At 40.1% G+C, this 13,279-nt stretch overlaps 1 protein-coding gene across 2 annotated transcripts in view; it reads right to left on the minus strand.

Moving 5' to 3' along the window:
• ATP13A4 (ATPase 13A4) overlaps positions 1-13,279 on the minus strand; it is a 194,833-nt gene that overhangs the window by 51,375 nt on the left and 130,179 nt on the right. For both annotated transcript variants that reach the window (XM_055110792.2, XM_034957912.3), the window contains 5 exons: positions 11,766-11,827; positions 8,109-8,259; positions 6,406-6,492; positions 6,027-6,180; positions 3,127-3,238 (listed from right to left, as the gene is read on the minus strand). In XM_055110792.2, the coding sequence (XP_054966767.1) occupies positions 3,127-3,238; positions 6,027-6,180; positions 6,406-6,492; positions 8,109-8,259; positions 11,766-11,827 (566 nt within the window). The remainder of the gene's footprint in view (positions 1-3,126; positions 3,239-6,026; positions 6,181-6,405; positions 6,493-8,108; positions 8,260-11,765; positions 11,828-13,279) is intronic.

The following is a 13,279-nucleotide window of genomic DNA, read 5'->3' on the forward strand; positions in this document are numbered from 1 at the left end:
TATAGGAAGGCAGATATGTTGTCCACTTTGCTGCCACTGGACTGTTTCTATATGTAAGGTGGTTCTCCTGTCCAGCCAGCTGTTACGGGACTCTCTCCCCTGTCGGTGAGCCCCTAATAAAACCCCATGCCTCCTTTGCTGGCTCTGGGTCTCTTCTTCAGCCTCTTGAACCTGGTGCCTTCCCTATTGAAGTGCGTGGGGGTTTGGCAAAATAGGTCTTCCAATCTTTCTCATGGTCCTGGTACTCAGGCCCCAGGCCTTGGTTATTTCTGCAGATGACATGACCTGAGCCAACCACAAAGTGCCAGATTAGGCCAAGAAAATGGCTGCAGGGTCAAACATCTGCCATAGCCTATAGCCTACCTTGGCCCTAGTATTTCTAGTTCCTCTGGCTTATGGCCTTTGTATGGTTCAAGGCACAATAATCAGGAGGCTGGAGTTCTAATGTCAGCCCTACCACTGCCTTGCTGTGTGAGCATGACTAAATCACTTTCTTTGGCTGGTAAACAAGTTCTTCCTTTCATGAGCATTTAATCTGAACCAAAAAAATTAAAAGGAGTAATTCCTTAAGGGGTCTTAAGCCCTGAAACTTGGAATGGCTTTCTATCTCTTCTGGCTTCCTGCACAGATATTATGCCTCCTCCTGAAGTCTCTAAAAATAATAAAGAATGATAAGTGTAATATATAGAAAGCATTGTCATCCCTGTGATTACATCTCATGTTCTTAAAATCCATGTGACTTTTAAAGGATGAAATATGCATGAAGTGGGCCAATAACCTTTGAAGAGATTATGATACCAATGCTGGAAGCACCCTGAGTAACCACACACAAAAAAACCCCAAAACAACAGCAAGAATGTTCCATCCTAATCAGGAGTTCACAAAGGATCATTAAATTAATTTAGCTGTGTGTATGCATGGTGCTGATGTGCTTTAAGACAGGAGAGGCAGATTGATGACCTGAGATCAAATCCTAGTTGAGAATTTGTGATTTGTGTTTAGACCATACAAGATTTTAAGAAGTTAGAATTTCAGTACCTTTAACCAGGACATGTCCTCTCCTGCGCGCCACAGCCCTCACTATTCCCCATTGCTCATGTGTCTCCACAGTAAGTGCTTTGTTACGTGCATGCATTTCAAAGCCATGAGTTTGCAACTTGTAATATGCAAATATCATATTATGACAATGAGAAGCAGCAGCCTGGTAGCCAGACTCTTACCATAGCCCTTGGCAACAGCCTGTCAGGAAACCAAGTTCCATTCCCAATTCTGCTCTGTCCCTTCCCTTCCCTGGACCCAAGTTGCCTCTCCTTCAAAATGTGATATCCAATCTCAAAGTTTACTTTTAGCTCCCTTACTTGAGTGACCCTGAACTAAGTTGATCAAATTACAACAAATATACAGAATTGTAGTAGCCAGAGTTTCAGGGGTAGCATGAAACTGGCCCCCCGGGAAGAATGGTCCAACAAGCCCAGGAAACAAACACAATGAGCCACTTCCCACAGTGGGCTTCATTTTACCCATCACAAAGTGAGAGGGTTGGGTCACAGCAGTGCTTCTAAGCAGAAACAGTCCTTCCTCTAGAGGACATTGTGGAATTTTTTTTTTTTTTTTGCATCTATGCAAGACTTTCTGCAAAGACCAATGCACAATGAATAATTATCCTGCATCACCCATGCCTTTTGAATATCCTACTAGACATTCATGAACACTGAAAAAAGTTATTATACTTTTCTAAGTATAATAATATACTTTAAGCTTATACTGTATATATTTTACTATTATTATAGAATATACTGTACTATTATTATATATAATATTACTATATTATATTAAACAATTACAAAATTGTTTATTAAAATTTTCCTAGTTTATATGTGTTACATATAAACACAAAGTATTTTTCACACTTATATTCTTTCGAATTTTGCAGAAATGTAACTACCTGTACTATATAAATTGGGAGGAGATTGTACTGTTTTTTTCAGAGTTTTACCAAGACTTGTTAACCACTTCACAGTCACCTTACTGGCGGCAAGTCTGAGGTATTTGAGTCTGCAATACATAACACACCTGTATCAGTCTGTATTTGTAGATGTTGCAGCCTCAATTATTCTATACACAGGTACAAGCAACTTGTTACTTCATTTTGTGTTAGTGGAGTCAGCTGAGCATTTATTAAACTATCACCTGTGTGAAACATTATATGTTTTGCTTTCATTCTTACTATATAATGGGTTATTATATATTTTTACAAAGAATATGTGCAGATAATATGTGAATTTTATTTTAGAATATTGAGTTCAAAAATATAGTTACAAGAGAGTGTTGACTCTGATTAGATTGAAACAAATAGGTTAGACTTCCCAAATGTAAAATCCTAAATTTAAAAATGAGCCTAGATTAGCTCCGTAACAGCATAAGCAGTGGTGGCTGACATTAAGTGTTAGAAATGACATGAAAGGTGAAATAAACATGATACCTGAAAAGAGTGGAATTAAAAAAAATAAAATTGAACTCATAAATACTGCAGTTTTGGAGCTGTTACACATCTCTATTTTAATCCTAAAATGTAAAATTTAATCTATAGGTTAAAATCTTTCTCTAGTATGGCACCTCAGAAGTTTTCCTTGTTTTTTTTGTAGATGTCACCAAGATTATATCATCTAAGCTGTATTTATTTGTTTCATTAAGCTGTGTATTTCCAATCAAAAATTTTTTCTGGTAAATGTTATGTTTCATAATTCCCAACCAATCCACCAACTATAATTTTTTTCAAATGGGGGCATGACCACAATTTCAAATTCTGAAACGCTGATTATATTTCTATGTCTGTTTTCACAAAGCTGTAAAAATCACATCATATTAAACATCTTATATGACTATTTCTCATAAAATCCCCCAGTGAGTGTTCACACTATCTTTGGGATTTAGGCAGGGCAGGGATTACTATATCCCTATTTACCAGTGTTCAGAGACATGTTATGCACACAAATTCCGCAAGCTACATTGCTCTGTCCACCACCCAGAACCCCTAAGTCCATCCCAGTCTAATGCACTTGACATTCCAACCTGGCACATCTTTCCATCAAACCTTTCTGCTTTATCAAAATCATCCCCATTTACCTCGTCAAGGTAGTAGCGTGATGGTCATTTTCCAGCTTCTTGTAGGCCAGTGCTATGACTCGGAAGCCCTGTGTCGTGTAAATCTGAAGTTCGCTAACAAAACTAGTGGGTACTGTTTAGAAAGAAACACAGGGTTAGTACGCAGTTATTTGCTTAGGCAGTACTGGCAAAGAAATTCTTTACAAACATCCAACTTTTGCCCAAGAAAACACACTTCTACAAAGATATGTAAACAAGTGAGTTGAAAATTCTAAACATAACTACATTGTCAGGGTTGACCTCTTCAGATGTACTGAAGCTAAAATGAGAAGGAAGCATTTGAAAAACTTAAAAAACAGATAGGAAAAGTGTAAAATTCTTTTTTCTTCAATTTAACCAACAAACATTTATTGAGAATCTACTATCTGGCAGGCATTGGCTATGCAGAGAATAAATCACAAGCTCTACACCCAGAAATAAGACTTTACACCTACAACTATCAGATCTTTGACAAACCTGACATAAATAAGCATGGGGAAAGGCTTTCCTATTCAATAAATTGTCCTGAAATAACTGGCTAACTGTATGCAGAAGACTAAAACTGGACCCCTTCCTTACACCATATACAAAAACTAACTTAACATGGATTGAAGACTTTTAAAACCTAAAACTATAAAAGCCTGGAAGACATCCTAGGCAATACCATTCTGGATATAGGCACAGGCAAAGATTTCATGACAAAGATGCCAAAAACAATTGCAACAAAAGCAAAAATTGACAAATGGGATCCAATTAAACTAAAGAGCTTCTGCACAGCAAAAGAAACTGTCAAAGAGTAAATATACAGCCTACAGAACAGGGGAAAATTTTTGCAAACTATGCATCCAACAAAGGTCTAATATCCAGCATCTATAAGGAACTTAAAGAAAATTTACAAAAAGAAAAAAACAAACAACCTCATTAAAAAGTGGGCAAAGGGCCGGGCTTGGTGGCTCAAGCCTGTAATCCCAGCACTTTGGGAGGCCAAGGTGGGCGGATTATGAGGTCAGGAGATCGAGACCATCCTGGCTAACACGGTGAAACCCCGTCTCTACTAAAAATACAAAAAAAAAAATTAGCCGGGCGAGGTGGCAGGAGCCCGTAGTCCCAACTACTAGGAGGGCTGAGGCAGGAGAATGGCATGAACCTCGGAGGCGGAGCTTGCAGTGAGCCGAGATTGCGCCACTGCACTCCAGCCTGGGCAACAGAGCGAGACTCCGTCTCAAAAAAAAAAAAAAAAAAAAAAAAATTGGCAAAGGACATGAACGCTTTTCAAAAGAAGACGTACATAAGACCAACAATCACACACACACACAAAAGCTCATCATTGATCATTAAAGAAATGCAAATCAAAACTACAATGAGATACCATCTCAAACCAGTCAGAATGGTGATCATTAAAAAGTCAAAAAACAGCAGATGCTGGTGAGGTTGTAGAGAGAAAGAAGTGCTTATACACTGTTGGCGGGAGTGTAAACTAGTTAAACCACTGTGGAAGAAAACGCAGTGATACCCCAAAGTCCTAAAGACAGAAATACCATTCAGCCCAGAAATCCCATTACTGGGTATATAGCCAAAGACAGGTAAATCATTCTATTATAAAGATGCACATGCATATATATGTTTATTGCAGCACTATTCACAATAGCAAAGACATGGAATCAACCTAAATGCCCATCAATGGTAGACTGGATAAAGAAAATGTGGTACATATACATGATGGAATACTAGGCAGCCATAAAAAAGAATGAGATCATGTCCTTTGCAGAGACCTGGATGGAGCTGGAGGTCATTATCCTTAGCAAACTAACATAGGAACATAAAACCAAACTTATATGTGGGAGCTAAATAATGAGAACACATGGACATATAGGGGGAACAACACATACTGGGGCCTGTTGTAGGGTGGAGGGTGGCAGGAGGGAGAGGATCAGGAAAAATAACGAATGGGTACTAGGCTTAATACCTGGACAGTGAATTAATCTGTACAAGAAACCCCCATGACACAAGTTTACCTATGTAACAAACCTGCACATGTACCACTGAACTTAAAATATAGGTTAAAAAAAAGAGTGAAATTGAAAAAAACTCACAAGTTCTGCTCTAAGGATTTCTGTCTAATTGAGTTACAGCCAGCAGACTAACAATGCAATCAAATGAGATCATTGCTATGATCCATGCCACTGCAGCATGCTATGGAAAGCGTTTGGTGGTGTATATACCAGCCTGGGAGGAGGTGGTTCAGTAAAGGAAGGATTCTGGGGCTGAGGGAGAATCATGAGCTTAGGCATGGAGGCATGAGAGTAAGCTGTGAAGAGTTAGTTCAGCTCAGGAAAAGCACAGGATGAGGAGTGGTAAGGCCCATCTGGAAAGTTCACTGGGAGTTCAAACCTGAAAGCCTTATATATGATCCTAAAGAAATTTGAGATTATACTGGAGCCTATGAGAGCAACTAAAATAATCGTGAGGTAAAAAATCTGGTCACAGTACAGAGGGCAAATCAAAGTTGGGGAGACTGAAGGCAGAGGGTCAATCCACCAACTATTGAAGTGATGAAGAATGATGAAAGCATGAGCAGATGCAGAGAAGGACCATGGACTAGCAACTGATGAGACAGAGGCACTAAGGGGGAGTGAGAAATCAGAGATGACACGTAAATGGGGTGGTGGCGGGGGATGGTGGTACCATGCACCAAAATAGGAAACTGGGAAATACAGGAAATGAGAAAGACACGCTTGGTTTTCGTATTGAATTTGGAATGCCAGTGAGCCACCCAATTGGTGATGACCCATAGGCGATGGAATTAATAGGTCAAATGCTGTGGGAACATATTTATCTGGAGATACAGATTTGCCAGGTGTAATCCAAGTCAAGTTACAGACCTGTCTCAGGTTGGCAAAAGCTGGCCACCCTCTCTGGTGCACCTTTCATGAATGCCAGTCGGTCACCTCCCATCTCTTGCACAATGACTGTCATTCTTTGCAGTGCCGATGAGAATGGGAACTGATGCAGGATTGCAATTCCTTCCACTGGGACCTGGTTGAGGGATGGGGAAAGGAGAGGAACATGCTGATACAGCTTCTAGCTACTGGGAATTAACCACTCCTTCCGTAATCTTCATTTTAACAAATAAGGGGGAAGGTCTCACCCATTTTCACACCTGAAATTCAAAGACACATCTGTGGCCTTTCAAAAACTGGGGGCCAGAAGAGTTTCTCTTTGAGTTTGGGTGTTGTGGGGTGAAGAGCAAGCAGGGCTTACCTGGCTGGCTGTTCTGCAGGGCTTAACTACCATGGCATGTGCCGGCACTCCCTTGATGTGGAAATCGTCCCCAGAAAAAGCCATTTCCTATTTCACAAATAGGATATTTCATTGCAGAGATTTATTTATTGTTTGCCCACTGATGCTATGCTTGAACCCTCCCCTTGAGAAGCTCCTCAGACCACCTCAATGTGTTTTCCATGTCTCTTCCCTCAGAGGTGAACCAGATTTATTCCGCCACAGAAAAAAAGAATGCATTGAAAATGCTGCACAACTTGAAGGGCAGACACTTTTGAATTATTCATGCAATTTATCTTGTTTTCTCTGTTGGAATGTGCTGTGTAAAGGCTCAGTCTCCATTTCTGAAGAGCCTAGCTTGAAAGCCATGCACATGAAGGGCCAGACTTCTTTTGTGTGAAGCAAGCACCTTTCTGTCGTTCTTTTCCTGCACTTCACGGCTCTTCCTGCCCTTGCATGTGTGTCTAATTTGGATGGATGGTTCTCAGGGCTGGGGTAGGGCAGGGCAGAGACTGTGATATACATGGTTAATAATCAGTAATTGCTATAATAATGACCGTAAATTATAGTCAAAGGGACCTTTTACCCAAAGACAACACAGTGCTTTGTAATCATCTCACTGAGTGGCTGACAAGGTCCCAGAGAGGAAACCGCAATCCCTATTTAAAGATATGGAATCAGTAACCCAGAAAAGATGGAGGATTGGCAAAGTTATATTAGATTGCTATGAAATAATGCTCCAGGAGATTTGGAAGGGACCCTGAAGATTGTCTCTTTCAGTGGTGCTCAAAGTGTGCCACCAGAGGCGAGAGCTATATGCAGCTCAGGAGAAAGGAAGGGATTATGGCTAAGTAGTCAGGGATGCAGGTCCCTTAGCCCTCATCTTTAAATCCCACCTTTTACTTCAACTGGAGTTAACTCCAGCTATTTAGTCTTTAGAGTGTTTCTGGAGAACGTTTCCTTTTATGAGAAGATTCCAGATTGTTTGTCTTGTTTTGTGTTATGTGAACACCACTGGTCTAATTAAACTTCATTTTATGGTCATGAGAGCCAAAGCCCCAACATGAGAGATAGCTTAATGGGATTCAACAGTCAGTTAGAGCAGAGCCAAAACTAGAATCGGAAAAGCCAGATTCCTGAACGACACCGTTGGCTCTTAAATCTAGTTTAGAGTCTCAACAAAAGCTCTTTAGTGGTTTTCCTTTTTGTTCTTTCTAGTCTTGGAAATAAAATCAATACAAAATTAATATAAATAAGACTTATAGTCCCCATGAATCTATGAGTTATCCTGAGCACTGGAGAAAGCAATGTTTTCTGATCCCCATATTCTGGAAAATCTTTGAAACCAGACAATGCACGGAGAACAGTACAGAGAGACAAGAAATAACTGCATAATAAGTACAATTACATTAATATGATCGAACCTTTAATATTTGCCAGGCATAGTGCCAAGGATTTTCTTAATGCATCATCTCATTTAATCCTCACAATCTCATTATGTAGATGCTATTATTGGCTTCATTGCACAGATGAGGAAACCAGCCTTAGATTGGTTTGCCCTTCACTACCAAATGTACTCCACATTGGAAACCTCACCTTTTATAAGAATTAGATAGCTCTGATATTGCCTATGTTGCTCTGGCATTGAAGAAGCTTCTCAGATTCTCTGAAGAGCAGAGGCTTACCCAGGTGGTGGCTTCAAACATTTTGAGGTCCAGAGGGTCTCCCTGGATGGTCCCATCAAGAAGGATCAGAGAGTGGCAGCTGGCCATCGCTGCACACAGTGGGCCCCATGGCAAAGCCTGGCCTGAGGCAAAGCTGTGAACTTCCTGAAAGCTTAAGGAGAAAAGGAAATGGGTTTCCATTCCATTGCCTCATGCCAAAACAGAGCATCTTGGAGGTGAACAAACATCTTTATAAAAAATAATTTAATATGCTTTGTTGCATGAATAGCCACTCTCCAATCCTCCCACATTAATAGTGCTTCATTCAGCCAAGTAAGTTCACTGAGTATGAGAAAGGACTCTGAGTTTTTTCTTTTTCTTTTGGATACAGGGTCTCACTCTATCACTCCGTCACCCAGGCTGGAGGAGGACAGTGGCGTGATCTCGATTCATTGCGACCTCTGCCTCCCAGGTTCTAGCGATTCTCCTGCCTCAGCCTCCTGAATAGCTGGAATTACAGGCAGCCACCACCATGTCAGGCTAATTTTTTGTATTTTTAGCAAAGATGGGGTTTCACCATGTTGGCCAGGCTGGTCTTGAACTCCCGACCTCAGCTAACCCACCTGCGTCGGCCTCCCAAAATGGTGGGATTACAGGCGTGAGCCACCGCGCCCGGCTAAAAACATTTTTCAAATGAACACTGCATCCCCCTCTTCCACCCTGGCCTCTTGGGTCCATATCCCAACCATTATCCCCATCATCTCATTTTAGATAAGAACATAGTCTCATCTAAAAAGCTATTAAAATACAACTCAAATGTCATATGCAGGCTTCCTTCACTAATTCAGAGTGGAGGCCATTAAGTTCAGCTTTGGCGTCACAAGAAGAATGTTGTCTGCAGCTTGGTTGGTCACAGCCCCTTCTCAAATGTGCAGCACAGGCGTTGGTTCTCAAAGCAGCTTATCCTATTTGGAGGACGTCTGAATGATGGAAGCTTCATCCTACATCGGGGCAGAATCTGCTCCTGGGAGCCAGTAAGGGTCCACTTGCTCCCCCTCCTCCACATGCCAACTTCTTTCAAACTTAGGGATCAACTCTGCCGTCCCCTTCACCCTCTCTCCCTCTGGTGTCGCACAGGAACCTCTGGCTGTTCCTCTAATAACAGTTTGATCAGGCCTCCCTCTCGCCTTCCTTATTCTTCTTTTTTGGAAAAGTTCCTAAATTTGTCATTGTCTGATCCTGGAGACCACATTTTAAGACAGACAATTACTTCTGATAATATGGACCCTGAATTTATTTAAAGATAACCTTAAGTTGCTGTAGCCCTTTGTTTTGAAAGCAAACACATCGCAATGTTAACTCACAATTCAGCCACATGGCTTCCTGGCTTTTGGATTCAAGCTTCCTTTTGTCACACTAAGAGTTCAAAAATGTCCTGGCTTCATATTGACCCTGTTAGTTATACTCATTACTATGTCTTAAAAGAGCAGCTCATCTTGGTGGTTTACCGCATACCCGATGGTATTTTAGTAAATATCTAAAAGGAAGAGACCACCAGCAGGACAGTTAACACAGAAACTTAAACGCACACTGAAAAGCAAAATACAGATCAGGAAAAAAATCTTATTTTTACTATGAGACGTACACTGTCACTAGTCTGTAATTCTGAGTATATAATTCTGCATTCGAGAGGATTGGGCCAGACTCTGTTTAGCACAGCAAATACATAAAGCTCTCTATCATTGCTGCCCGCGCATTTTTATCTGAGTATTTCTGGTTATCAATCCCTGATAGCCTTGAATAGTTCTTAAAGTATCTGACACAACAATCAGGCCTTTTTGGAAAGGAAGAAATATCAGAGATGAGCTCACCTTTAACAAGAAGGTATTGAATAGCCTATAAGTCAGGTGCTCACTTCTTACCTAGAATTAATTCTGTTTTGTTTCATTTTATTAATTAAATTTGTCATTTTTTATTTTAAATTGTTTTAATCATTGGAATTCAACTTTGATTGGAAGGCAGGAAGGCAGGAAGGAAGGAAGGAAGGAAGGGAGGGAAATGAATCATTTACCTAAACATTATATTAATTGTTATTCCTTAAATGTAACAAGTCACTTTTAGAAACAGAAAGTTTCCAAAGTTTTATGAATAGTTTGGTGTCAATGGAATAAGAAGAACATTGAAAAGACAGAACATATTGAGTTCATTTTAGATGAGCGATTACTGTGCACCTACTATTTGTGCCTAGTACAGAGCTACAGCACTTAGGATGCAAATCTAAATAAGAACAAGACTGCTCTCAAGATGCTCACATATTTAAACAAATGTACACATATTTTGTAGAAGCTGAAACAGAAAAACACTAATGAACCATGAGACAAAGTATATATCCAAATCTATCCTCTAGGAAAAATGAAAAAACTTTACAGTTTAACACTTCAAGAGGCCTCTTCTGTACACTAAAGTGGTTAGAAGCACGAGGATCACTTTTTTAATCCAGGAATTAGACTTGTTTCTAGATAGCATTTTAATATGACAATTATTAAACTGTGTGTAATTAACATTTTATGGATAAATTACATGTCATAATGCAAAAGAACCACAAAGAACCTTTCATGTACAAAATGCTTTGTGACTTAAGTTATAAGTGTTAGAGGAAAAAACTTTCATTTTCAAACAAAACATAAACGTCAAGTGCATCAGAGATTTCATGTTCTGATTCCACGGGAGTTCGTAGTGAGTTGAAAAAGCGGGCAGAGACGCAAACTCAAACATGGCCACAAGAGGGCCACAGGAGAGGGCTGTGCAAATCTTTACCACACCATGCTGAGAACTGTCAAAACTGTCTTTTCTTGCTAGGAAAAAGGAGTTTCAGCCAGGCGCGGTGGCTGATGCCTGTAATCCCAACACTTCAGGAGGCCGAGGTGGACGGATCACCTGAGGTCAGGAGTTTGAGACCAGCCTGGCCAACATGGTGAAACCGCGTCCCTACTAAAAATACAAAAATTAGCCAGGCATGGTGGCAGGCACCTGTAATCTCAGCTACTCGGGAGGCTGAGGCAGGAGAATCGCTTGAACCCAGGAGGCGGAGGTTGCAATGCACCAAGATCATGCCACTGCACTCCAGCCTGGGCGACAAGAGTGGAACTCCGTCTCAAAAAAAAAAGAAAAAAGAGTTTCCAGCAGCCAGAAAGTAGAGTTCTCAAAATTAGAATACCAAGAAACATGAGTACACTAGCTACGGTTCTACACATGTTCCTCTTCCTGAAATTCAGGGTACAAAAGTAAGAGCAGTGTCCTTCCTCCTAGCACATCAAGAGGCTTCAGCTTGAACAAAGAATGTTACCTCTTCAAAGGACAGTGTCCTGGTAATGTCTGAATTACTTATACTGGGTCAACTTCATGCTGGAAGCAAATTATGTTTTAGCAAGGATTTGAATGCAGTGTCAAAGCTTCATCTCCCGGATTTGTGAGTGGCATGGGACTGGGTTGGGATGGGCGGAAATGTGTGTGTTTTAGGGAGGCTTTGAAGAATTCAAGATGAGAAGTTAAAAGAAGATATTTGGCAATCATTGTCCACCAAAGCCAAAGTCCAAATGTCTCCATTCTTAATTTCAAGAGAAAACACGGAATTTTTGAAAAAGAGACACTAGAATGCATTTAGTCCAAGGTACTCACCCATTCCTATCACAGGACACGACTCCCCAGAGGTCCAAGCCATCCCTTGTTAAGGTGCCTGTCTAAACAGAAACAAATGCTCCATTTACTCTGAAGATCCAGGCAAGGCGCGGTGGCTCATGCCTGTAATCCCAGCACTACGGGAGGCTGAGGCAGGAGGATCACTTGAACTCAGGAGTTTGAGACCAGCCTGGGCAACATAATGAAACCACCTCCCTACTTAAAAAAAAAAAAAAAAAAAATCCAGTGGCCCCATAGTGAAGACTCCGTAGTGCAGATAAATAAGGTATTTTTGTAATGAGAAAATACTTCACAAACATATTAACAAGATCAGCACTTCAAGGAGGGGCACAATGGGTGGGTCTCTGGAGTGCCCGTTGGAAGCGTTGATGAGCTCATGCCAGTTGTCTAACAAGCTGGCACTTAATCTTTTCAAACTTTAGTGTCCTCCAGAACAACAACAAAAAAAGTATCTTCCTCACAACTTCAGAGGATTGTTTTGAGGATCTAATGGTAGACTCAATGGATGGGAAAGTCCTCGATATAAAATGGGTGAGTCCTAGTTTCATAGCAGAAGTTTAAAATATGTCATTAAAATAAGGAATAGAGTGAAATTTTTACCTGCAGGGCACTGTAAACAGACTCAAAAGAAATGGTTTGCTATTTGGTAAAAAAAAAAAAAAAAAAAAAAAAAAAAAAAAAAAATGGTGGTGGTATTTCTCTCAGTGCAATATACTGGTTAAGAATTCAGGTTAGGTTTAAACACCAGTTGTGTGACCAGAGCGAATTTATCCCCCTAAATATAAGAGCTCTTATCTGTAACATGGTCACAATCTCAGAGAGCTGTGGTGAAAATTAAATGGGATAACATAAAGTGTTTCATTTAATATCTAGCACACAGTAAAAGCTAATAATAATCATAATTATTCATAATTATTGCTCGTTTTCTATACAAATTCAGGTCACAATTATCTCTCCCACTCCTGTTTCTTTTTCCAGGTCCGAGGATATAATCTCATAAATAGAATGTCATTTCTGACATTGCTAGTTTGATCACAAAATAATATAAAAAATGGTGGCAAGAGTCATGTTGACTTTCTGTTCTTGGTAGATCTTTCTGATATTCCAACAACTATAAAATACAGCCCTGATCCCATTAATTCTCAACTATCAAAAACCTTCAGTGTACTGTTGAATGAATATAGCTTCAGTTTGGGAAAATAAAAGAAGTTCTCAAAATGAATAGTAGTGATGGTTGCAGAACAGTGAGAAGGCACTTAATGCCAGTGAACAGTACACTTAAAAATGGCTAAAATAGTAAATTTTATGTTATGTGTATTTTACCACATTTAAAAAGTAAATTAAAAAAAGAAGTCAACAACAGCAACAAAAGCCTTCAAATAACCCTCCACTGCTTAAAATATATGTAAACAATTTCTTAGCCAGACATTCAAGGTCCACAGATAGCCTCTCCCATTACCAACATCCTGCTCTAGTCAAAACCACACTCTCTT

The sequence above is a fragment of the Pan paniscus genome, chromosome 2, assembly GCF_029289425.2.
Source record: "Pan paniscus chromosome 2, NHGRI_mPanPan1-v2.0_pri, whole genome shotgun sequence".
Taxonomy (NCBI): domain Eukaryota; kingdom Metazoa; phylum Chordata; class Mammalia; order Primates; family Hominidae; genus Pan; species Pan paniscus.